The sequence below is a fragment of the Scyliorhinus torazame genome, chromosome 3, assembly GCF_047496885.1.
Source record: "Scyliorhinus torazame isolate Kashiwa2021f chromosome 3, sScyTor2.1, whole genome shotgun sequence".
Classification (NCBI taxonomy): Eukaryota; Metazoa; Chordata; class Chondrichthyes; order Carcharhiniformes; family Scyliorhinidae; genus Scyliorhinus; species Scyliorhinus torazame.
In genome coordinates, this window is record NC_092709.1 from 126,328,414 (window position 1) to 126,355,105 (window position 26,692).

At 46.9% G+C, this 26,692-nt stretch overlaps 2 protein-coding genes across 2 annotated transcripts in view; one reads left to right on the forward strand and one right to left on the reverse strand.

Annotated features, from left to right (window-relative positions):
* Positions 1-26,692, reverse strand: part of LOC140408667 (protein transport protein Sec24D-like) — a 278,487-nt gene that overhangs the window by 133,159 nt on the left and 118,636 nt on the right. The gene's annotated exons all lie outside the window — the stretch shown is intronic.
* Positions 2,164-2,677, forward strand: LOC140408666 (small ribosomal subunit protein eS24-like). Its single transcript, XM_072496181.1, has one exon. It carries the CDS (start codon positions 2,177-2,179, stop codon positions 2,567-2,569), a length of 393 nt encoding a protein of 130 aa, XP_072352282.1. The 5' UTR covers positions 2,164-2,176; the 3' UTR covers positions 2,570-2,677.

The window sequence follows — 26,692 nt, forward strand, 5'->3', positions numbered from 1 at the left end:
CACCCCTCCGCCAGTCTGAGCCCTCTCCCGATGATTGTGGGACAGCTTCTCCTGCGCAGATAGGGAGGGCATCGTTAGCCGCATGTGTGGTTCATATTAAATGTGGGGGTGGGGGTGAAGGGAGGGTTGGGGGGGCGAATGGAATGTTGGGGGATGGGGCGGTCGTGTGGGGGCGGGAGGTGTCAATGGCTTGTGACCCGTTATAGATCTTCTTGCGGCATTGGAGGCAAGTCCTCCTCGTCACGCCTTCCGAGCCGTTGGCTTCATCCCAGGTGGCATTGGCTGCCCTGTGGCTCACCCTCTGGGACCCTCTGGGGAACAGGACCTCAACCACATCTAGGATCCTCCCCAGGTCTTTGGGGCCGTCGTCTCGGTGCCATGGCTGCGAGCTAAGTGGGGTTGGCTGAGCAAGAGCTGTTTAAGTGCTTCTCGAACCTGTTAGTGGAGGTCAGGCAAGCGCCGTCCCGGCGAATCAGCTGGCAAGCCTTCATTTGCAGTGTGACGCCCGTGAGGCTTCGTTAAGTGGATCAATTAACATTGTATTGCATTGTCGGCCAGATCAAGTGCCGGGAAGCTTGCGGCAGTTCCCACTCGTTACCACACTTAGAAATCTTTCCGGAGAATCGTGCCAATGATATCATTCCACAAGGCATGCTGCACGTTTCAAAAGGACTGAGATGGTAAGATGATAAACACAGGTTCTTAGATGCTGTTACATGCATGCATGTCATGTGCAGACTTTTATGAAAAGGCAAGTTTGCTGTGATAGGCCACGTGGAGCTGGAATGTTATGAAGTAGCCTCAGGCCAATAACAATTGATCTAAATGCCAAACACTTGAAGTAAGCTCAGAAGAAACCAATGTGCAGTTCCTGATAAAACCAGGATACAGGTTACATATGGTAACATGCCCTCAGGAACCACAGCAATGTGGTGGATTTGTCTGAGAAGGGGACAGATGGGAAGGCAGCTGCAGTGAATTCCTTTAAGGACACCTATTTAAAGCTACAGGTTATTTCTTATATTTACTTTTCACTGTACCTAGGTACACATGACAATAAACAAATCCAATCCAATCTAATATTTACATTTTGTAACAATCAAGGTTTCAAATAAAACTGAATGAAGCACTCATCTCTCAGACCCAATTTATTTTTTATCAACAGCATTATGCCACAAGAATGAATATTGTTTGGAAGCTTTCAAAAATCTTTTGAGTTTAAATAAATAACGTAAAATTACTTTCTGGATGGCAATAACTTATTTACATAGTTACAAATACGTCAAAAAGTAACTGACTTGTTCAGAAAGGTCAGTATTAATTGCCACGGGTCTGTGAGCTGTTTCACAGAACCCATAAACTGACCAACAAGTATGCATAATTGGGTGGTGAAAAACAGAGTGCTTTCACAAATGTTAAAATTCCGCTGACTAAATGTCGAAAACTATCATTTTTAAGTTGCCATGTTTATTGCTGCAAATGCCCCAAAATGAAGGTCATTATTGAACTGGTATGGAATTGTTGTGTTGACTGATAAGTCTAATATTCCAAGTACTGCTTTACTTTTGAAGCCCAGTACAATTTGATAACGTTTTTTTCAACCAAAGGCTTGTTTTCTTTCTGCTTAATCGCAATAAGTTTCCAAAAATGTTTTACTTATTCAATAAAAAAAACTGCAATCTCATATTTTTCAAGATATTGTTACATATACACAATATAAAAATAGGTTAAAAGAATCTCACCATAAAACTATATGAACAAAAATGTTTACTTCTGTTAGTAACACTGAAGATCAGAAATACTGGGCACATTATATTCCTACCACCATCTTCTAGTTTTTCTAATTCAATCCATAAATACACCTTTCCTCACATTACTACCAAACAAGTAGTGATTAATAGTGTGCCCTTTTAAGGGAAAACTGAGCTTCAGAATACATTCCCTGGAGACATTATGAAGCAAAAGAAGATTTTTGAAATATAATCAAGTACATACATTTTATGGGCAAGAAACGTTTTTTTTTACAGTTATTGCACTAAGACACATTGTAGCCTAGAACTTTGTTTTGGCTATTTTCAGGAACAGAATGGTTTGTGGGCTGACATGTAACAATGACCAACTGTTAAAGAGGGCTCAGAATGCCTTTTCCGAGCCTAGCGACGAGGCAGCCGCCGCAATGAACGACACTGTGACCGTCAGAACAAGAAAGTTCATGACAAACCACTTGCTCCAATGCAAGCAAATGGTTGTCGATGTCCTCCATCCTGGAAAAGCCACAGTTCCCAAGACAGAAATTAGGGAAAAGTTGGCAAAAATGTACAAAACGACACCAGATGTCGTGTTTGGTTTTGGCTTCAGGACACAATTTGGCGGCGGCAAAACAACGGGGTTTGCCATGGTCTATGATTCCTTGGATTACGTTAAGAAAAATGAACCCAAACACAGGCTGGCAAAGCACGGTCTGTTGGAGAGAAAGAAGGTTTCCAGGAAACAGCGAAAGGAACACAAGAACAGAATGAAGAAAGTTCGGGGCACAGCTAAAGCAAACGTTGGTGCCGGCAAAAAGTAACATGGGAAAGACATTGAAGGCTTCTTGAAATACTAAACTACCCGCGGATCACCACTTGTAATTATTTGTCTGCGTCCTCAATTAAATTCTATTAAATTGAAAAAAAAAGAGGATTCAGAATAACCAAAGATGTGCCTTACATGGATCTAGTAGAAAAAAGGGCAAAACCATACATTTCAATTGCCTACATCATCCTTTGATTAACTGCGTATGGAATTTAAACATGCATGCAAGTTACATTTCAAACTCATAAATTCTCTCAGACCCAATGAATAAGGTCAATTCGATTAACACCACATCTGATCATTGCCGGTCACATCAGGCTTTCACTCCCACTAAGGCAATGATGACATGGATACATTGGATCAATTGGTCGCACGATGGCACAGTGGTTAGGGCTGCTGCCTCACAGCGGGTTGGATTCCGACCTGTGTGTGGAGTTTACACTTTCTCCCCATGTCTGCGTAGCTTTCCTCTGGAGGTCTGGATTCCCCCCACAGTCCAAAGATGTGCAGGTTAGGTTACAGGATTGCTGGGATGGGGCAAGGGAGTTGGCCTAGGTGGGGTGCTTTTTTAGAGGGCTGGTGCAGCCTCGATGGGCTGAATGGCCTCTTTCTGCACTGCAGGGATTCTATGATTCTAATTTACAAAATTTGTGATTGCAGGACAACTCGCATATCACTATAGTTATCGAAAACAAGTGCCTTTAATATAAAATATCACAAAGAAACGTAATCAGATTTAAAAGAATAAACATCAAGTCAAAGAAGAATAGGTTAGCAGGGATACTAAAAGCTTGGCCAAAGAGGAAATCTTTGGGGTCTTCCAATGCTGCCTGCAATGGTGGATCGGAAATCCCACTAGAGTCAGGCGTAAAACCAATTTGCATCCAGATAAAGGGATGGAGATGAAAACCAACCAGAGTCTTCTCCCCATGCCCTATTCTGCATGACTCCAACGAGGTACAGGCTTGGAGGGCCGAAGGGCCTGTTCCTGTGCTGTATTGTTCTTTGTCCTTTGTCTAGAACACATCTGACCCAACATGGCATGCAAAAGTTGGGACTTACCTGAAAAAGACCTGGGCTGTCTTTGGAGCTCGGGATGGCAGCTGCCAGCGACCTTAGAACACCACAGCAATGGGTGGAGGCGGCATCTATCAGGTGGATCTTCCAACTTCAGTGTCTTTGAAGAGGCTTCCTCTTCTTTTTCTAGGTGGTCCATCTTCTCTCTTCAATGGTGTGTCAGTGATGTCAAGTGCCTTTTCAATAAAGCACCCGAATATGATGGTGGGATGCTTGCCATCAAGCCCCCACTGCCACAGAGGACGGCGCGAAACCCCTGGATGCATATTTAATTGCACCGGGGAAATTATGGTGTAGTTCCGGTGTGTCTCTGTAATGGGAAACACTTCCCATTCCCGTCACAGGACTTAGTCTTGGGAAGGGTAAATCCACCACACTGTTTCACTTTTGTCATGACAACTGCAGTAACTTTAATCTATTGTGCCTTTAATGTAATAAAATGCCTCAAAGAATTTCTTTTTTTTTTAAATATATTTTATTAAAGTTTTCAAACACAATTTTTTCCCTTACAAATCAACAAAAATGGTAGCATGATACCTGCTATATAACACTGTTTAAATAATATAGTAAACTTAACCAAATAACACAAAGTAATGCTCCCCCACCCCCTCTCCCCATCTAGAACACAAACAATTTACCCCCCCCCCGCCAGCTGCTGCTGCTGGCTATCTACCTTCCCCCTAACGTTCCGCTAGATAGTCGAGGAACGGTTGCCACCGCCTGGTGAACCCTTGAGCCGATCCTCTCAGCGCAAACTTCATCCGCTCCAGTTTTATGAACCCCGCCATATCGTTTATCCAGGTCTCCAGGCCGGGGGGGTTTCGCTTCCTTCCACATGAGTGAAATCCTACGCTGGGCTTCTCGGGACGCAAAGGCCACAACATCGGCCTCTTTTGCCTCCTGCACTCCCGGCTCATCCGCTACTCCAAATATAGCTAACTCTCAGCCTGGCTTGACCCGGACCTTCACCACCTTCGAGATCACTCCTGTCACTCCCCTCCAATACCCCTCCAGTGCCAGACACGACCAAAACATATGTGTGTGGCTCGCCGGGCTTCCCCCGCACCTCCCACACTTGTCCTCCACTCCAAAGAACCTGCTCAACCTTGCTCCCGTTATGTGTGCTCTATGCAGCACCTTAAATTGGATCAGGCTAAGCCTGGCACACGAGGAAGAGGAATTTACCCTGCTTAGGGCATCAGCCCACAAACCCTCCTCAATCTCCTCCCCGAGCTCTTCTTCCCATTTTCCCTTCAGTTCGTCCACCAGCTCCTCCCCCTCTTCTCTCATCTCCCGGTATATCTCGGACACTTTGCCCTCCCCGACCCACCCCCCCGAAAGCACCCTGTTCTGGATCCTCTGTGTCGGGAGCAGCGGAAATTCCCTCACCAGTTGTCTCGTGAACGCTCTCACCTGCATATACCTAAAGGTATTTCCCTGGGGCAGCTCATACTTTTTCCTCAGAATTTCATTGGAGCATTATAAAATAAGTTACTGCACCAAATCATAGGAGAAGGTATTTTGACAAAGGTTTTAAGGTGTCTCTAGAAGGAGGTAAGTGGGGTGGAGCAGGTATTCGAGATTCCAACCATTGAAGGAATGCTTAAGAGACCCAAATTGGAGGACTGAAGTCATCTTGGATAAAGAAAATTCAGTGATTTGATGTGTGATGAATGTAGAGATTTGAGACATATTGTTTTATAGTTGTTTGGTAAAGTAAGGTTAAAAGCCTGGGTTAGAATGTGTATGACTGCTGCAGTAGTGTTTTTAAAGAATCCTGGTTTGAAAGCTTTTGCGAGCCAGAGGTACAATTAAGGTGCCGTAAAAGCTTGTGCGAATGGAGTTGTTTGGATTAAGGGGTTCCCTGTGGAGTTAATTAGATTTCAGCTTGGCAGTATGATATAATTAGTGGGAGGAGCTAAGGTACCAGGCATTGTGCAGAAAAAAGTTTTAGTTGAGTTTTAGATTGAGATGTGAGCAGAAGTCAAACTTCTGCTCTCACGCAGTTCAGTTAAAGATTTGTCTATGGACAGATTAGCAGTGTGGCTGGAAGGTGAGCTGAAACAAGCTGAGAAGCAGCTTCTGAAGAAAAAGGTCTGAGTGTCTGCATGGCTCTGACAGGATCCAGATAGTTTCCTTAAAGCAGTGTCAGAAGATCTTTCTTTCTCAAAGTAGAGTATCCAGGCATTTCTCTACAGCAGGTGTTCCTGAATACTAACTGTATTTGAAAGTGGGTGGAGAACGAAGATGATTTTGTTGTTTGATTGGGAATAAAGATAGCAGCTAAGGGTTATTGTGTCACTGTATTGATCAGCATTGTGTAAGAGGTAATTGTGAGCTATTTTCTTCTGTGATGTTAAAGATATTTTAATACTGTGCTCTTAAAGTATATACCATATCCCTGTTTTGCATGAAATCTCTCCTGGAGCGAGGTATGCTTTTCTCACAGTCTTACAAAATTAAAATAAAATATTGGGGTTTCTATCCAGTATCCTAGCCACTGTTGGGGTCTGGGATAGTAATAAAATATAATTCCTTGTTTGGCTTGGGATTATTGAACTTAAAGACAATGAGTGTGTGTGGAACGGTTGCTTTCTTACAGGTTTTGAAGTTTAAATAGGGAATGAGTGGAGATGGCTCTTTCAGTTTCAGAAATATTCTTGGGAGTGGAAGAGGTCACACGGGTTGGTTTACAAAGGGTGACTAAAACAAAACTGTTGGGTTTGGTGGACAAGTGGCTGTTCACTTTATCTGAAGGGGTGAGGAAGGTAGCAATAATGCAAGCAATAGCTCAGCATTTAGATTTGCTAGAGACACAGCCTGAATCGTTAGAAGTAGCTAGGATTCAATTAGAAATGAAACAATTAGAAATGCAGGAAAAAGATAAACAGAAAGAAATAGAACGGAAGAAATTGGAAATGAAAGAAAAGGAGAGATTGGCAATGGCAGAAGAAAGAACAAAGAGAGAGGGGCAATGGCTAGAGAAAAGATTAAAGAGAGAGAGTTTGAACTTCACAAAATGGAAATGAATGAGAGGTAGTTGAAAAGGAAAAGAGAACATTGACTTAAAATGTTGGTGTTAAAGGCAGAAGCTGAGGAAAGTCTGGAGGAAGGACACTTACTAACCAAAAGCCAAGTGGGGATATGTTTAAATATATGCAAGCACTGCCAAGGTTTGAAAAGAAAGATGTGGAAGATTTTTTTAAATTCTCAATTGAGAAAGTGGCTAAGCAATTGAATTGGCCATAGACCATGTGGGTAGTGTTGGTTCAAACAAAGTTGATAGGTAAAGCTAGTGTTTGCATCACTATCAGGAGGTATCAAGGGATTATGAGGTGAGGAAAACCATATTAAGTGCATATGAACTAGTACCAGATGCCTTCAGACAGAAGTTTAGAAATCTAAGGGAAGAACCAGGTCAGACTCCCGCATTAGTGAGAACTCATGTGGAAGAACAAAAGGTTAAAACTGCTAGCCTGGCAGCAGAAATGGCAGATGATTTGGAATTAGTTCACAAAGCAAGGTCTGGTTTTTGACATCAATTTCAATCTGTGAAGGATAGAAACCGGGGAACTGAGAAATTCACAAGTAGTCAAGACAAATGAGGTCTAGTTGGTGATGTTAAGCAGAGATTGCCTCAGGTTAAACAGGAAACCAATGATAATGCAAGTGAGATAAGAAAACAGAAGTTTTTTCATTGTAATAAAGTTGGACATGTGAAGCCGCAGTTCTGGTTGCTTAAGAAAAATACTGGGAAGGCAGACTCATTAAAACAAGATAAAACAATGGGTTTTATTTAAGTAGGAAGAAAACCCCAGTGGAAGAGGTGCAACAGAGTGTACAGGTTGCTCAGAGGTTGGTGGATCAGCTGTTGCCAGATCTTTTCAAAGATTTTATTTGTCGGGATAACGTTTATTCGTGTGTACCAGGTGGAGTAAGTAAGGAGATTAAAATCGTAAGGGTTAGAGGAGCAAGTCAATCTTTATCGGTGAGAGATAAGGAGATATGTAGATCGGAAAGACTATTGCCAGAAAAGGTGGTAATATGTGGAATTAGTGGTGAGGAATAGTGTGTCGCTGTAAGGTAAGGTTAGAGGGTCCAGTGAAATGTGGTGAAGTGGTGGTCGGAGTAATAGAAAAATTACTTTCTCAAGGGATACAATTTATCCTTGGTAATGATATAGCTGGGTCACAGGTGGGCGTGATGCCTACTGTGGCTGAAAGATAAGTAGAAAGTCAAACAACTGAGGTGTTGCAAGATGCATATCCTGGGGTGTTTTCTAATTGTATGGTGACAAGATCACCAGGAGGAAGACAGGAGGAAGAGCACTCAAGGAGTACCTACAGGGAGGCTGAAGTTCAATTATCAGAAACAATCTTTGATCAGATGGTTGATAAAGAAAAGTGCATGTGATGAAAGAGGTGGATCTACAAATCAAAAATTTGTAGTTTTGTTAGAGGGGAGTAAGCAATGTTAGGTGAACCATTAAAAGCAAGATTTAGCGGGCCTTATAAAATTGAAAGGAAATTCAGTCAGGTGAATTATTTTATAAGAATGTCAGATAGAAGGAAAACTCAGTGTGTCTTGTTAATATACTCACAAGGTATTCTGATAGAGAAGGAACGGAGGAAGAGATGTTAGTCATTGTAACTCAGGGAGGAGAAATAAATCCAGATGATTCTGAATTTGACATTCCTTAAATTAGATTGGACAATGAGGAAGCAATAAGAAATTCGATAAATTACTAAGTTACCTTCTGGGTGAAAATCAAAATGATCTAAAACGGTTACTACAGTCACATAGAGCTGTTTGTGAGAATAAATTGGGAAGTACAAAAATAATTATACATGATATAGATGTAGGAAATGCTACTCCAATTAAACAGCATCCATACAGGCTCAATCCACTAAAGTTAGCACCGGTACAAAAGGAGATTGCAAATGTGCTTAAGAATGATATCATCAAAGTGAGTTGCAGCGATTGGAGCTCACCTATTGTAATGGTACAAAAACCAGATGGAACACAATGATTGTGTGTGGGCTATAGAAAATAAATGCAGTTACAAGTCAGATTTGTATCCTATTCCTCGTTTAGAAGACTGTGTTAAAAAGGTGGGACAAGCGAACTTTATTACCAAACTTGATTTACTTAGAAGTATTACGGTCCCAGACCAGACCCCAATAGTGGCTAGGGTATTGGACCCAAAACCCCAATATTTTTATTTATTTTATAATATTGTGCGGCGAGAATGATTTGAAGAAATAGGGATTTGGTATTTTAAAACAAAACTTTATGAATACTATATTAAACTCTTTAACTTCACACCCAAAAAGAACAGCTTACAATTACCTATAAATACTACTTCTCAAGAGAAGAAACATACAGCTCTCAATCCACCTTAAAATCAGCATGACATAGAGTAATACTTGGTCTGCAGAACAGAATTGGTCTCCAATTAGATCCCTGCAGACTCTGGCTGGAAGTCTTCAAATAGCTGCTTCCTGTCTTCAGACTCTGCTCTGCTTTAAGTATCTTTTTAACACACTTTTTAAAACTACCCTACTACCTAAACTAAGCGTGAGTTTCAAACATCTTTCTAATAAGTTAATTGCGGTGTCCAAAAATAATTGCGGAGTCCAAAAATAGTTTAAAAATCTTGTATCTACTGCTCCAAGTTGACCACAAATATACATTTAATTTATTGATATCTGCTTCTGTCTGGATATGAATTATGCATCAGCTTAATGTTGTGGAATTTAATCTTTGGTTTCAATAAAAAATGTCACTAAATGGTAGAAACAAAACTTGCAAAAAAAGGATAAGTTTTAAAAACAACTCGAGGATGAATGCCAAAGGGAGGCCCTGCATATTTAAAGCAAGTTATTTGAAATTTAGACTGATGGCAGATAACTCTGGGGCTATAAAGCATTAAATCAACATTTATTTTTCTTCTAAATGTAAAGTATCTTAATGCTACTGCAGGCTCGTGCTGTTCTCTATCTAATTTAATATTTACCAATATTAAACAGTTTTAAGAACGTGGCAAGTATTCACTCTTAAAAAGTGGTGTGGCATACTCAGTAGTTTCACTGATGACCATTTAAAATTCTGGACTTTAGATTTATGTGGTATTTAAGAAAGAGGTCTTTGATACATTAATTAAAAAAACACATGCAAATATTTGTAAAGAATTGGTTACCCAAACATTGTCTATTTCATCAGAACGTCCTGGAACAGTCATCCTATCAACATGGGAATAATAAAATAACAACCATGATCTTCACTATTACAAATCTGCAAAACTGTGGAGCAGCTCTTTTCACTGTAGGGAAGCTTCACTGAGGCTGGGGTAGCTTTTCAACTTTGATCTTTTACCAAGGACTACTGAAGTAAATTAATACCCTTCACCACCCCCTTTGCTTTTTCATGCTTGTGAATTCAGTGAAATCACATTCAGCAAATACTAATGGCACCATCCGCTTCCTGTAAAGGTTGAGACAATTACAGTTCTGCACAGAATTGTAAAATTCAACAGAAATGGCATTTTGGGACTTTCTGATCCGTTACAGAAGTTTAGTGGAAAGAGATGTGTGTGTAATTTTCTGCAAGTTTTAATGTTGAATGTTATGAAGGAGGCAAAGAAGCTGGCTTGTGGTGTAGTAATTTCATACAGTCCAATTTCCCCAATTACCCAAATCCTTTATCCTCGTGTAATCATTCTGTACCGGTTTGGAAACTATAATTGATTTAACAAAGCATTCCACATTCTGATAACTCTGTACGTAGAGGTTCTACTAATCCCCCTCTTCATGTATCTAGACTTTATATTGAGATCCTGACCTTGAGTCTTTGACTTTTCTGCCAATGGAAATAATCCATTTTTATCTTGTCTATTCCTTTTTGCGGTGAACACCTGAAACAAATCCCTGTTGGTCTGCTAACAGAATGCATCCCTACTTGCCACTCTTTGCTTCCTGCCAGTTAACCAATCCTCTATCCATGCGACTACATTACCCATAACGCCATGCACCTTTATCTTATGCAGCAGCCTTTTGTGCGGCACCTTGTCGAATGCCTCCAGATACACCACATCTACCAGTTCCCCGTTGTCCACCGCGTCCTCAAAGAATTCCACTAAATTAGTCAAACATGGCCTGCCTTTCATAAACCCATGCTGCATCTGCCCAATGGAACAATTTCTATCCAGATGTCTCGCTATTTCTTCCTTAATGATAGATTCTGGCAGCACGGTGGCGCAGTAGTAGCACTGCAGTCTCACGGCGCCGAGGTCCCAGGTTCGATCCTGGCTCTGCGTCACTGTCCGTGTGGAGTTTGCACATTTGCCTCGTGTTTGCGTGGGTTTCGCCCCCACAACCCAAAGATGTGCAAGGTAGGTGGATTGAACACGCTAAATTGTCCCTCAATTGGAAAAAAATGAATTGGGTGATGCACGATCAATGACCACTAAAGCGAGGTTGTAGTCCAACTGAAGGCTTTAATAAGCTAGATGTTTCCCCCAGCAGCTCAGGTACAGAATGAAGGCTGCTGGGGCGGCACGGCTCTGAGACCCCACCTTGCAGGGCAGAGCTACCATACAGCTTGACCAATAGGCAACATACAATATCTACCAATGGTGTTCCAGCATTACCAGGTACCGTACTACCTCTACACAGACTACCACATTCATCCCGTTAAAAAAAGAGTCCGGCGGGGGTGGTGGCCTGATATCACAACATGATAACGTGGTAGAAATTATAGTTATGGAGGTACCGTAATACCTCCATACAGCGTTTTGAACTATTTACAATTCTATTTACTGCTTACAATTTATGATTCATAATTAACTATACACTTTAAAATGAAGCAATCAGTCGATCGGGGGTCCTGGTTGTCCTCTGTGATCGTCGAAGCTTCGGTGGTGACTCCGGTGGAGGTTCGGGCGTCTGTGACTCCAGGCGCGTGGTCTCGATCTCTGTGGCAGCTTCGACATCCCTAGACAGTGCTGGTGGGGAAAACGGCTGACCTGGGAAGGAAGCGTCTGCGGGGTGCGTCGGTGGATTGGGGGGGCCTAGACGGGGCCGGCGGAAGGACCGATCCTCCTGTAAGGTGCCCTGGTGGAGGGGAGGGTGGGACTGGTGGCTGTGGAGGGTGGGACTGGTGGCTGTGGTGTGCGTGGGACTCCGTCGGGCGCCAGGTCTCGGAGGGAGACCGTATCTTGTCGGCCGTCGGGGTACGCCACGTAGGCGTACTGGGGGTTAGCGGGAGAAGATGGACCCTCTCGACCAACGGGTCTGACTTGTGCACCTGCACGTGTTTTCGGAGAAGGATGGGTCCGGGAGCTGCCAGCCAGGTCGGGAGCGAAGTTCCAGAGGAGGACGTTCTGGGGAAGACAAGGAGACGTTCGTGAGGTGTTTGGTTGGTTGTGGTACAAAGCAGTGACCGGATCGAGTGGAGGGCATCCAGGAGGACTTCCTGCCAGCGGGAGACTGGGAGATTCCTGGACCATAGGGCCAGTAGGAGGGTCTTCCAGACCATTCCGTTCTCCCTCTCTACCTGTCCGTTACCCCAGGGGTTGTAACTGGTCGTCCTGCTCGAGGCAATGCCCTTGCTGAGCAGGAATTGACGCAGTTCGTCGCTCATAAAGGAGGACCCCCTATCACGATGTATGTAAGCGGGGAACCCGAACAATGCAAAGATGCTATGGAGGGCCTTGATGATGGTGGTTGTGTCATGGCCGGGCAGGGGATGGCGAATGGGAACCGGGAGTACTCGTCAATCACGTTCAGGAAGTACATGTTGCGGTCGGTGGAGGGGAGGGGGCCTTTGAAGTCCAAAAGGGCGGGAAGCCTTTATCAGGTGCGCTTTCTCTGGCCGGTAGCAGTGCGGTTTGCACTCCGCGCGGAATTGGCGGTCCCTGGTGGCTGTCCTGACCTTCTCAATGGAGTAGCGCAGGTTGCGGGTCTTGATAAAGTGGAAAAAGCGAGTGACCCCCGGGTGGCAGAGGTCCTTGTAGAGGGCTCTGAGGCGGTCCATTTGTGCGTTGGCACGTGCCGCGGGACAGGGCATCAGGAGGCTTGTTTAGCTTCCTGGGACGATACAAGGGCCACGGGTCTGCCCGCTTGGTTGAGGGAGACCGCCAGAGCTACGTCAGGCGCGTCGCTCTCGACCTGGAAGAGGAGGAACTCATCGATGGCGTGCATCGTGGCCTTTGCAATGTCTGCTTTGCTGCGGCTGAAGGCCTGGCGGGCCTCTATCGACAGGGGAAAACCTGTGGATTGGATCAGGGGACAGGCCTTGTCCGCATAGTTGGGGACCCACTGGGCATAGTAAGAGAAAAGCCCGAGGCAGCGCTTCAGGGCCTTGGAGCAGTGAGGGAGGGGGAACTCCATAAGGGGGCGCATGCGTCAGGGTCGGGGCCTATAACTCCATTTCGCGCTACGTAGTAGAGGATGGCTAGGTGGTCGGTGCTAAACACGCATTTATCCTTGTTATATGCAAGGTTAAGGATCTTTGCGGTCTGGAGGAATTTTCGGAGGTTTGTGTCGTGGTCCTGCTGGTCGTGGCCGCAGATGGTGACATTATCGAGATACGGGAATGTTGCCCGTAAAGCGTACCGGTCAACCATTTGGTCCATCTCCTGCTGGAAGTGATAGAGCTGCCCATCTGCCTTGAAGGCAGTGTATATGTGGTCACTAGTGCGGATGGGGAGCTGGTGGTAGGCGGACTTAAGATCCACCGCGGAGTAGACCTTGTAATGCGCGATCCTGTTTACCAGGTCGGATATGCGGGGCAGAGGGTACGCGTCCAGCTGCGTAAACCCGTTGATGGTCTGACTGTAGTCGATGACCATCCTATGCTTCTCCCCGGTCTTTACCACCACTACTTGAGCTCTCCAGGGACTGTTGCTAGCTTCAATGGCTCCTTCCCTCAGTAACCTTTGGACCTCTGACCTAATAAAGATCCGAACCTGGGCACTGTACCGTCTGCTCCTGGTGGCGACGGGTTTGCAATCCGGGGTGAGGTTCGCAAACAGGGAAGGCAGGTCGACCTTAACGGTCGTGAGGCCGCAGACAGTGAGGGGGGGGGGGGGTGTAGGGTCGCCGAATTTGAAAGTTAGACTCTGGAGATTACACTGGAAGTCTAAACCTAGGAGTGTGGCCACGCAGAGGTGGAGAAGGACGTAGAGCCGGTAATTTTTAAACTCCCTTCCCTGGACTGTGAGGTTTGCTACACAAAACCCCTTTATCTCTACTGAGTGGGAACCGGAGGCCAGGGAGTAACGGGGTGGACGAGGAGAGAACAGTGCATTACCGTGTCGGGGTGTATGAAGCTCTCTGTGTTCCCAGAGTCGATTAAGCAGGACGTCTCATGCCCGTTGATTAGTACTCTTGTTGTAGCAGTTGAGAGTGTTCGAGGCCGGGACTGATCCAGGGTCACCGAGGCTAATCTCAGCAGTTGAGTGTTCTCTTCGGGCGGTGTGCGGTCAGCCGAGCTGGGGTCATGGGAGTCCATCCAAGATGGCAGCTCCCATTGGTCGCACATGGCTGGGGGTGTGGGCGTCCGTGGGACAAGATGGCGGCGCCAGAGGGCCGCACGTGGCCCTGGAGTAGGAAGATGGCAGCGCCCGCTGGCCGCACGGGGACCGTGGAGAGGTTTGTGGCGGCGGGCCGCCAGAGACCGCGGCGACCGCACGGGCCTGGCATACCACCACGAAGTGGCCATTTTTACCGCATCCCTTGCAGGTGGATGCGCAGGCCGGGCAGAGCTACCGGGGATGCTTGGCCTGCCCGCAAAAGTAGCAGCGGGGCCCCCCGGGGTTGCCAGGCACAGGTTTGTGGGGGGATGGGCGGATGTCTCGGGGTCGGCTGCGGAGGGGTTCCACGCTGCCCAGGGGGCTGCCGCGCGGTCGGGAATGTAAGCGCGGGCATTTCTGGAGGCCACATCCAGGGAGCCTGCAAGGGCCCGTGCCTCCTTGAGGCCTAAGGTGTCTTTTTCCAGCAATATCTGGCGGATTTGGGAGGACAGCATACCTGTGACAAAAGCGTCCCGGATCAAGAGTTCTGTGTGGTCGCTTGCCGAAACTTGCGGGAAGACTGCAGTTTCTCCCCAACACCAGGAGCACACGGTAGAATTCTTCCAATGATTCCCCAGGGATTTGGCGCCTCGTTGCTAGCAGATTTCAGGTGTAAACCTGGTTTACCGGGCGAATATAATGTCCTTTTAGCAGCTCCATTGCTGCATCGAAGTCTTCCGCTTCCTCGATGAGGGTGTAAATTTCCGGGCTCACCCTCGAGTGCAGGACTTTCATTTTCTGTTCTCCCGTGGGTGTGGTTACGGCCGTTCCGAGATATCCTTTAAAACACGCCAGCCAGTGCTTGAAGATTGCCGCTGAGTTTGCCGCGTGGGGGCTGAGTTGCAGACACTCCGTTTCGGAGCTCCATCCTTTTAAATCTAGCTTATTAAATTGATGCACGATGAATGACCACTAAAGCAAGGTTGTAGTCCAACTGAAGTCTTTAATAAGCTAGATGTTTCCCCCAGCAGTTCAAGTACAGAAGGCTGCTGGGACGGCACGGCTCTTATACCCCGCCTTGCTGGGTGGAGCTACCATACAGCTTGACCAATAGGCAACATACAATATCTACCAATGATGTTCCAGCATGACCAGGTACCGTAATACCTCTACACAGACTACCACATTGGGTACTCTATATGTATAAACAAAAAAAAAGATAGTTTGAAGCATTTTTCCCACTGCAGCCTATAGGTATCCGCCTTTTGTCTACCTTGCTGTTTTCCAATCTGTCGGAAGCACCCAGAGTCCAGCAAATTTTGCTAAATTACCGCAAGAGCATTTGCTATTTCCCCCGCCATCTCTTTTAGTACCCTGGGATGCATTCCATCAGGGCCAGGAGACTTGTATACCTTTAGCCCCATTTGCTTGCCCTACACTACCTCCTTCATGATAATGATCGTTTCTAGGTCCTCATCTGCCATAGCCTCCTTACCATCAATTACTGGTATGTTATTGTGTCTTCCACTGTGAAGACCAGCACAAAATACCTGATCAATGCCTCAGCCATTTCCTCATTTCCCATTATTAAACGACCCTTTTCATCCTCTGAAGGGCCAATGTTTAACTTAGCTGCTCTTTTTCATTTTATATATTTGTAGAAAATTTTGCTATCTGCTTTTATATTCTGATGCATTGCAGCTGCTACTGCCTCCTCCGGTGTCAGGGTGTGTTTCTCAATCTATTGACTAGGTGGACAGACTCAAATTTTTTAGCCAAATGGCATCCTCATTGCTAGAGATTGCTGACAGTCGTGAGAGGATCGAGCATTGCTGACAGGGGGTTAACGTTCCATGGATAGAGAGTGGCGTGGATGGAGGGTGGGACCACTCCAGCAGTGGTGAGGCTTGACTGCATCATCAGTGTTGGAGATGGGCGAGACACAGCGCTGCCATTCTCTCACTGCACAGGGATGAAGCACCAGGTTTGCAGAGAATGCGCCATGACATTGAGGTTCTTAATGTGTGAACAGTGATTTTTATTACAAGCGAGTTATTATAAAGCTGACTTATTTCTACTGATGCCTTTGCACACTTGTACCCGCTAGGTGTCTATGGTTTCTTACACTGCCTCATTCTCCCACTATGAATAGGTGTATCCCTAGGATCCACAGTGGAGGTTTTGAGGTGGCCTGCTGACTTCACGACCCGTTACCAAGATGACCTTGGTGGGCATCCCCTGGGGGCCAGGACTTTTAAGAGCCCCAGTCTGCTTTTGGGATGTACAGGTGTTGCAGCGCTGCCTTCCTTGACGTGCGGGCTGTGGCTCACAGGGAAGGCGGGGTGTCAGATGGGCTGGACACCCCCAGGTTCTCCTGGGTGGAAGGCCCTGGGCTGCGCTCCTGCTTCTCTTTGGGTGTCCGGGGGCCACTGGGGTCCTCTATGGGATAGAGAGGCAATCGGAGTGAGTTCGCGAAGCCCCGCCATCCTCTGACACTGATACTCATCGATTCCCACGAGTGCCCGAATCATGCAGTTGAAGCCTTGCACCATGGAACTCATGCCCTCAGCCATGAGCTGAACCACGGAGCAGACATTCCGTGCCAAGGAATGCACATCCTGCGCCAAGGTCTCCACTGCGCATGCCACCCTCATGGTGTTGGCCTCATTGCTTGGGAGTGACTGCACCATCCTCTCGGGTCAGAAGGCGACGAGACATCTCCAATCGGCTCTGCAGTCTGAGGAGTGTCAGATGGGCTGGACATTGAGTATAAAAATTGGCAAGTCATGTTGCAGCTGTATAGAATCTTAGTTAGGCCACACTTGGAGAATAGCGTTCAATTCTGGTTGCCACACGACCAGAAGGATATGGAGGCTTTAGAGAGGGTGCAGAAGAGATTTACCAGGATGTTGGCTGGTATGGAGGGCATTAGCTATGAGGAGCGGTTGAATAAACTGGTTTGTTCTCACTGGAATGACAGAGGTTGAGGGGCGACCTGATAGAGGTCTACAAAATTATGAGGGGCATAGGCAGAGTGGATAGTCAGAGGCTTTTTCCCAGGGAAGAGGGGTCAATTACTAGGGTGCATAGGTTTAAGGTGTGAGGGGCAAGGTTTAGAGATGAGCGAGGCAAGTTTTTTTACACAGAGGGTAGTGGGTGCCTGGAACTCGCTGCTGGAGGAGGTGGTGGAAGCAGGGACGATAGTGACATTTAAGGGGCACCTTGACAAAAACATGAAAAGGATGGGAATAGAGGGATACGGACCCCGGAAGTGTAGAAGATTTTAGTTTAGACAGGCAGCATGGTCGGCGCAGGCTTGGAGGGCCGAAGGGCCTATTTTTGTGCTGTACTTTTCTTTGTTCTTTGAGTGTTGCTGCTCGGGCACGACTCCAGGAGGCTGTACCCGCTCACACAGGTTGTGCTCGAGTTTGTCCTGCAATGAGACATTTTAGGAAAGTGTAGGTGGGAGTCCAGCCAGATCAGATGGTATTGAAGTCTGTCATGTGCGGGAGGTGAGTGGGAATGTGAGGAGCAGATGGGGTGGGGAAGACCACGTGTTGGGATCCTGTGAGGTGGCTGGGAGAGAAATCACTGTGGAGGTGTGAGGGATGTGTTAAGGGGTGCAGCATGAGACAGGAGGTGGCAGACTTACCCTGACTGCACAATGAAGGTCTTTCATCTTATTTCGGAATTGGAACCCTGTCCTCTTATGGAGCAAGCTGACACTCACTATCACGATCACAATAGAGGTTGGTGACCTTGCCTTCAGGACGTGTGCCCAATAGCGGGTAAAGGATGTCACTCCTCTGCTGACACCATCTAGAAGTTTGCTGAGGGCTTCCTCTGTGAAACATGGTATTGTCTTCCTGGCTGCTATCCCACAACTGGACTTGGGACAAATGTTGGGAAGGTGTTTAAAAGACGTGCCCCTGTAATTGCAGAGATTAAGTTTTACCGGGGCGAGTGAGCAAGAGGCACGCCACCAAGAAACACATGAAATGTGGGGTGGGGGAATTTTGTTAAAGAGGTTGAATATGCTAGAGTGGGTTCAGAGGTGTATATGTGCATACATCAATGAAGCGGACAGGCCACGTGGAGAGAGCATAGAGTCCTGTTTTATTAATAGGGGCATAGATTACAAGGTCAAGGAGGTTATGCTGAACTTATACAAGACATATGGATGGCACAGTGGTTAGCACTGCTGCCTCACAGCACCAGGCACCCGGGTTCAATTCCAGCCTTGGGTGGTGTCTGTGTGGTGTTTGCATGGGTTTCCTCCGGGTGCTCCGGATTCCTCCCACAGTCCAAAGATAAGGGGCGAGATTCTCCGACCCCCCGCCGGGCCGGAGAATCGCCGGGGGCTGTCGTGAATCCCGCCCCCGCCGGTTGCCGAATTCTCCACCACCGGATATTCGGCGGGGGGCGGGAATCGCGCCGCGCCAGTTGGCGCCCCCCCCCCGCAATTCTCCAGCCCGGATGGGCCGAAGTCCCGCCGCCAAAATGCCTGTCCCGCCGGCGTAGATTAAACCACCTACTTTACCGGCGGGACAAGGCGGCGCGGGCGGGCTCCGGGGTCCTGGGGGGGGGGGGGGGGCGCGCGGGGCGATCTGGCCCCGGGGGGTGCCCCCACGGTGGCCTGGCCCGCGATCGGGGCCCACCAATCCGCGGGCGGGCCTGTGCCGTGGGGGCACTCTTTCCCTTCCGCCTTCGCCACGGTCTCCACCACGGCGGAGGCGGAAGAGACTCCCTCCACTGCGCATGCGCGGGAATGCCGTCAGCGGCCGCTGACGCTCCCGCGCATGCTCCGCCCGGAGATGTCATTTCCGCGCCAGCTGGCGGGGCACCAAAGGCCCTTTCCGTCAGCTGGCGGGGCGGAAATTCGTCCGCCGTGGGCCTAGCCCCTTAAGGTTGGCGCTCGGCCCCCAAAGATGCAGAGCATTCCGCACCTTTGGGGCGGCGCGATGCCCGACTGATTTGCGCCGTTTTGGGCGCCAGTCGGCGGACATCACACCGTTTCTGGAGAATTTCGCCCAAGATGTGCAGGTTAGGTGGATTGGCCATGCTAAATTGCCCTTTGTGACCAAACGGTTAGGAGGGGTTACGGGGCATTACTGGTAGCTTTCAATGCAGATCTTGCGCCTCTTTGAGGTTACAAACTGTTGGCCAGCAATAAAGACGTCACGTAAAATCCCCTCTTGAGCTACATCATGAACATATATCAGAGCTTGTTTTCTATTCAAGATCCTGAAGAGGAAACTCCACAAAAATTGCACACTCCTCGGCTTCTTCTATAGGTTTGAAACTTGAATTAGGAACATGGGAGGAGAACAGTTGGGATTATATAACAATTTATCACAGCACATTTTACTTTCTGATTTAACAAAGTGTCATCAAATACAGTGAGAAATTCCCAATAACATGACTCACAACATCAAACATCTTTTAATATTACGTTTACGTCGGCGGTTTCTTCAACAAGCAAATACATGTAGGGTCTTTAATACGGTACTTTTTGTAAGAGGGTGAAAGCATACAATCTTGACCACAAAATTACTGGAAGTCCATTCTGCCACCAGAAGTGCAGCCAGCAGCCTGTTCCAGCTGCCAGTCTGACCCAGCGGTGACCCTATCTCAAATCTTAGTAACTAGGTTATTTGCAAGAAGTAGGTAGGCATGAATACCATATGCAATACTCCCTGGGATTGCATCCTACAAGAGACTGAAGTGGCACCTTGCCACAAAAAAGAACTATACAGTGCTATCAGGATAGAGGGAGCCACAGGCACAAGAAGCGTCCAGCCACAGGCACAAGAAGCGTCCAATCCCTCTAACCATTGTAAATTTGGTTCATAGGAGAAAGTGGTGGGGATTCCTTTCTGCTTCCCTGTGCCTTATTACCGCATATGCCTCGATACAATCTTCCCAGGTCCAGGAATTTGGGAGCCTGTGTATTTTTGGCATTCTAATATCAAAACAGGTTCTACAATTTTCCTTCATTTATTATCTTTCCCATAAATGGATTATATTTTGAGCCTCCAACTCTGTTAGTTGCAGAATGTTTATCTATGTATATATACCTCCCTCTGGATTTTGTCTTATATGGATGAATACTTGCTCCCAACCCACAAGGAGGTACATATACATTTGAAATAAGCCCAAACCACTCATTATATTCTATTTATATTTTGAGTTATGGCTTAAAAAGATGGTCAGACCAGCTATAAAGTTTTTGCACTTAATAAAGCAGTATTTCTAGCTTTGAACTGAATATGAAAATACAATAAACAGTCTGAAACTGTGGGAGTTCCGAACTTCCTGCTATATTTGTCTGTTTACTTCTGTTAAAATATTGCACATCACTTCTTTACTGAAATGCTTGGTAATTTACTGTAATGAAAGACATCTGTTCTTCTCGAAAACAGCCATCAAGACGTGAACACTTCACCGGCTGATTTTTTTTTTTTAAACCAAGTTCTACTACAGCACGACAGATTCAAAATTAAATAATTGAAAAATAATTTAGGATATTTATCACTCCCTGCCAATTGCTACAGACACATAAAAATTCAGAGTTACAAAATAATCACATTGCCTATATTCTAAGGCATGACTCTCAAGAAAGCTTTTTGTAGTGTGTGCACATGTGTGGACTTTTTTGGCAAGTAACATGGAAAAATGTGCAATGTGCCAGTTTTGGGCTCTTGTTTACATGTTGTAGTATTTCACTCACCAGCCCAGAGTTAGAGCTTCAAGTAATTTATGAGCACATGGCAACTTTCTCTTTCCTATAGCAAAGGTCAGTGCTGCCTACCTAAAGGAGTCTGGACAATAAAAAAGCGGTCTTAAAAAGTTAAGCCCTTTTTCCATTTGTCATTGGTCATAGGTCATACTTTTAAGTAATAATCTACTTCCAAGATTTTCCCCATTGCTGCCTTTCAGTTTAAAATGCATTGTACTAACAATGTAAAGAAAATACAGCAATCGAAACAATGTATTTCTGTTTAAACAAAAATGCAACGCAATAAATGTTATAATTTTCCCATAATAGTCAGCCAAACTATGAGAAGATATGCCTGCTATTAGCATTTTTAAAAGCATACAAAGGTGAAACAGTAAATGAATGATGGTATGAGATTGACAAAATTGCATACAAGTTCTCCCAATCATTTGCCATAACTTTTGACAGGAAAGCTACAGGAACAGAAATGGGCTGAATTTTCCCAATCTCAGGGTTGCAGGCTGGGAAGCAGATGGGGTCAGGAAAATAACAGGGAGGTGCATTGGGATGGCTCCCCAACATATTTCTGCCTTGGGAATGTTTATGGTGGGCAGCCAATAGAAAATATTAAGGCTCCAAATATTTCATGCATCCTCCCTGCATTAATCTAAGGGACTACGGGGCTGGAGGCTTCATCCCCCAAAGGGTCAGCTGGATTGACAAAGAAGGTCCGTGTGATTGACCACCCCCCCCCCCCCCCCCCCCGCCCCGTTCACAAATATTCACTCCCTCCACCACCGATGTACAGTGGCAGCAGTGTGCACCATCTACAAGATGCACTGTAGGAACTCATCAAGGATCCTGAGACAGCACCTTCCAAACCGATACCCACTACCATCTGAAAGGACAAGGGCAACAAATACACAGGAACACCTCCACCTAGAAGTTCCCCTTCATGTAGGGAAAGTAGGGAAGTGTTGCTGAAATTGCACGAGGCATTGGCAAGACCGCACCTGGAGTACTGTTTGTAGTTTTGGTCCCCTTATTTGAGGAGGCATGTAGTTGCCTTTGAGGCAGTTGAGTGGAGGTTTACTAGATTGATTCTAGAGTTGAGGGGTTTGTCTTATGAAGAGGTGTTATGGACCGGAGAGTTTTTCCACAGGCATTGCAGAGAATCGGGTGGAGAATAGATTCCTGTGTGGCCTTCATCTACATCCCATTAGCGGATGTAAATCAATCAGTTTCAATCTGGTCATCAGTGGGTTCCCCAATCCATCATGGCAGGCACCAGTGGCAGATCCCAAGGGAAATTCACGCAGGGGTAAAACTGATTTTGAACTCCCGCCAAAGTCTCCCCATATCCGCCTTTGAATTTATTGACGGTGGCATACGAGAATTGAGTCCCAAGAATCTATCCTTGGGCCAGCAATTTCTCATCTACATGCTGACCCTCAGTGGCATCATCTGAAAACACATTGCATCTCATGCACCCTGACATCATCCAGCTCAACATCACTACTGATTCTCTCAACTCCTCCACTGTCTGAGTTGTCACATAGATTGTCTGATATTCAGTATGTGGAGATGCCGGCGTTGGACTGGGGTGAGCACAGTACAAAGTCTTACACACCAGGTTAAAGTCCAACAGGTTTGTTTCGACATCACTAGCTTTCGGAGCGCTGCTCCTTCCTCAGGTGAATGAAGAGGTATATTCCAGAAACACATATATAGCCAGATTCAAAGATGCCAAACAATGCTTGGAATGCGAGCATTAGCAGGTGATTAAATCTTTACAGGTCCAGAGATGGGGTAACCCCAGGTTAAAGAGGTGTGAATTGTGTCAAGCCAGGACAGTTGGTAGGATTTTGCAGGCCAAATGGTGGGGGATGAATGTAATGCGACATGAATCCCAGGTCCCGGTTGAGGCCGCACTCATGTGTGCGGAACTTGGCTATAAGTTTCTGCTCGGCGATTCTGCGTTGTCGCGCGTCCTATAGGCCGCCTTGGAGAACGCTTACCCGGAGATCAGAGGCTGAATGCCCTTGACTGCTGAAGTGTTCCCCGACTGGAAGGGAACATTCCTGCCTGGCGATTGTTGCGCGATGTCCGTTCATTCGTTGTCACAGCGTCTGCATGGTCTCGCCAATGTACCAAGCTTCGGGACATCCTTTCCTGCAGCGTATGAGGTAGGCAACGTTGGCCGAGTCGCACGAGTATGCACTGCGTACCTGGTGGGTGGTGTTCTCACGTGTAATAGTGGTATCCATGTCGATGATCTGGCACGTCTTGCAGAGATTGCCATGGCAGGGTTGTGTGGTGTCGTGGTCACTGTTCTGAAGACTGGGTAGTTTGCTGCAACGTTGCTCCAACGTTGTCTACCTCATACGCTGCAGGAAAGGATGTCCCGAAGCGTGGTACATTGGCGAGACCATGCAGACGCTGCGACAACGAATGAACGGACATCGCACAACAATCACCAGGCAGGAATGTTCCCTTCCAGTCGGGGAACACTTCAGCAGTCAAGGGCATTCAGCCTCTGATCTCCGGGTAAGCGTTCTCCAAGGCGGCCTTCAGGACGCGCGACAACGCAGAGTTGCCGAGCAGAAACTTATAGCCAAGTTCCGCACACATGAGTGCGGCCTCAACCGGGACCTGGGATTCATGTTGCATTACATTCATCCCCCACCATCTGGCCTGCAAAATACTACCAACTGTCCTGGCTTGACACAATTCACACCTCTTTAACCTGGGGTTACCCCATCTCTGGATCTGTAAAGATTTAATCACCTGCTAATGGTCGCATTCCAAGAATTGTCTGGCATCTTTGAATCTGGCTATATATGTGTTTCTGGAACATACCTCTTCATTCACCTGAGGAAGGAGCAGCGCTCCGAAAGCTAGTGACATCGAAACAAACCTGTTGGACTTTAACCTGGTGTTGTAAGACTTCGTACTGATATTCAGTGATGAATGAGGAAAAATTACCTCCAATTAAATATCTGGAAACGGAAGCTATCATCTGCAGACCTCACCTCAAAATCCATTTTCCAGCACCTCCTCCATCACTCTCCCTTGCATCTGTCTGAAGCGGAACTGGACTATTCGTCACCTTGACATAATATTTGATCCCATTATGAGCTTCCAATCACATATTCTCACCATCGATAAGACGGCCTTATTTCACGTCCATAACTACATCTAAATCCACCCTTGCTGCTGGTCATCTGCTGCTGGAACCATTCTCCATGCTTTGGCATATCTAGATTTGACTGTTTCAACACTTCGTTTGCCAACTTCCCATCTTCTATCCACCATAGACTTGAGCCCAACCAGAATTCTGCTGCCCATATCCTAAGTCACATCATGCCTGTTCATCAATCAGTCCTGTGCTTGCTAACCTACATTTGTTCCTAGTGCCAAAGTTTCAATTTAAAAACTCTCATTCTCATTTTCAAATCTCACCAGGGCTTCACCCCTTCCTGCCTCACAAACCTATCCGAGTTCTACAACACTCCAAGATCTCTTGTGCTTCTTCAATTGCGGCCTTTTGCACACCCCAATTTTGTAGCTCTGTTATTGCAGGCTGTAGCTCTGTTATTGCAGGCCGTAGCTTCAGCTGCCTAGGTCCGAAGAGCTGGAAATCCCTCATTACATTTTCTACCTCTCTCTTCTCCTTTAAGAACCTCCTTAAAGCTTACCTCTTTGACCAAGCTTTGGGTCATCTGTCCTAATATTTCCTCATTTGGCACAGTGACGAACGGTATCGCTCCTGTGAAGTGCACTGGACATTTTGGGCGCGATTTTACGAAAGAGTTTCTAAGTGTGGTAGTGAGCGGGAACTACGGTGAGCTTCCCAAGGCCATCACTGCTATAAAACATTCATTGGTCCACTTAACGAGGCCCCATGGGCTTCACGCCACAAATTATGGTCCAACGGCTTATTCACCGGGACCGCGCTCGCCAGCCCCCTGCTAACAAGGGAGAACAGCACTTAAACCGCTCCTGCACAGCCAACCCACACAACTCACTGTCGTGCTACGAAGATGACCAGCCCCACCATTCGGGGATGCCGACCTGGGCAGATTACTGGACGTGGTAGAGGCCAGATGGGTTGCCCTGTTCCCCGGAGGTTCTCCGAGGGTCAGCCACTGCCGCCTGGGAGGAAGTGACAGCAGCCTTCAGCTCGGAGATTGAGAGGGGAATGTCAGCGACCTTCCAGTAGGTCCCTAGACAACTGGAGGAGTCCGAGAGGCTACACGTGCAGTAGATGCCGCCGGTAATGCGTGGCACCGGGGCCGACACTGCTAGAGTGGCGACCGCAGTGGAGAGCCTGGTGCATGAGATGGAGGTGTCCAATGCGTAGCTCAGTCAGTGATGGCCCTGGTGGGGGCATCATGTGGTGCAGTGGTTAGCACTGGGACTGCGGTGCTGAGGACCCGTGTTCGAATCCCGTCCCTGGGTCACTGTCCGTGTGGAGTTTGCACATTCTCCTCATGTGTGCGTGGGTTTCACCTCCACAACCCAAACATGTGCTGGTTAGGTGGATTGGCCAGACTAAATTGTCCCTTAATTGGAAAATAAAAATAATTGGTCACTCTACATTTTTTTAAAAAGTGACGGCCCTAGTTGGGCGCCTCAACATCGTGCCCCAGTTACTGCGGGATGTCACCCGGTGGTACCAGGTAGACCATGATGAGACGCTGCGGGACATGTTTCAGTCCCAGGTGGGGAATGACAGATGAGGCCACGTCTGATGTGAAGCGGCCGAGGCATTGGAACCATATTTTGAGTAGTCCGATCCACCACTCAATGACAGGCCGGGTGGCCGCATAGGTCTCGCTGTATTGGGTCTCTGCATCGGTCACTGACCTCTATAGTGGCATCATTAACTAGGTCCTAAGCCGGTACACCTTATCCCCAAGTCAACCGGCCATCCAGTCCTTGAAGGGACCGGGGATCCCAACTGTCCCAGGATATAGCTGTCGTGCACACTCCCTGGAAAGCATGCACACACTTGCATGATCTTCATATGGTGGTTGCGCACGAGCTAGATGTTTAGGGAGTGGAACCCCTTCCTGCTGATATACAGTATCCCTGATGGCCCGGTAAACACAACGAAACATTCATGCCATCTATTAGCCCCCGGACCTGGGTCATCCCCTCGATGGAGAATCCTGCTGCCCGAGCATCTTGTTGGGCTTGGTCCATGTCAAAGTTTATATAGTTCGCTGCCCGGGCAAACAGGGCATCCGTGCCCACAGGTGCACTTGTGGGCTGCAGCTTGTGAGATGCCACACAAGTCTCCGCTCGAGCCCTGGAATGATCCTGAGGCGTAGATGTTCAGGGCTGCGGTGGCTGCGCGGGTATCCTCGTCCTCCACATGGTGCCAAGTCCACAAGGACATGAACGTGCAAGTCAAGATCCAAAATGCAAACAGGAACAACATCCAAGGCTGACAATCCCCACAGATCATTGCATACAAACAAAAATAATTCCAGACAAGAATCTGGGCATACCAGTTGCTTACCGCCATGCTTTACAGATTCAAACATGTACCAGTCCTATACACTTATATAATGGTAACTAAACATGAACATGCATAAATATGAATACGCATTGCACATAAATATACTTTTTTGGAAGGGCGGAAAGTATATTTAAAAAGAAAGGGGGAGGTTGTAAAATGTCTCTTAGGGATAGCAGTATGCCATCACTTTAAAGGGAGTATGCCATGTGATCTAGCCTCAGTTTCATTTCAACATGGAGCTGGATACAGCTTTGCAGCTCTAGTAGTTTCAAGCATTCTATCC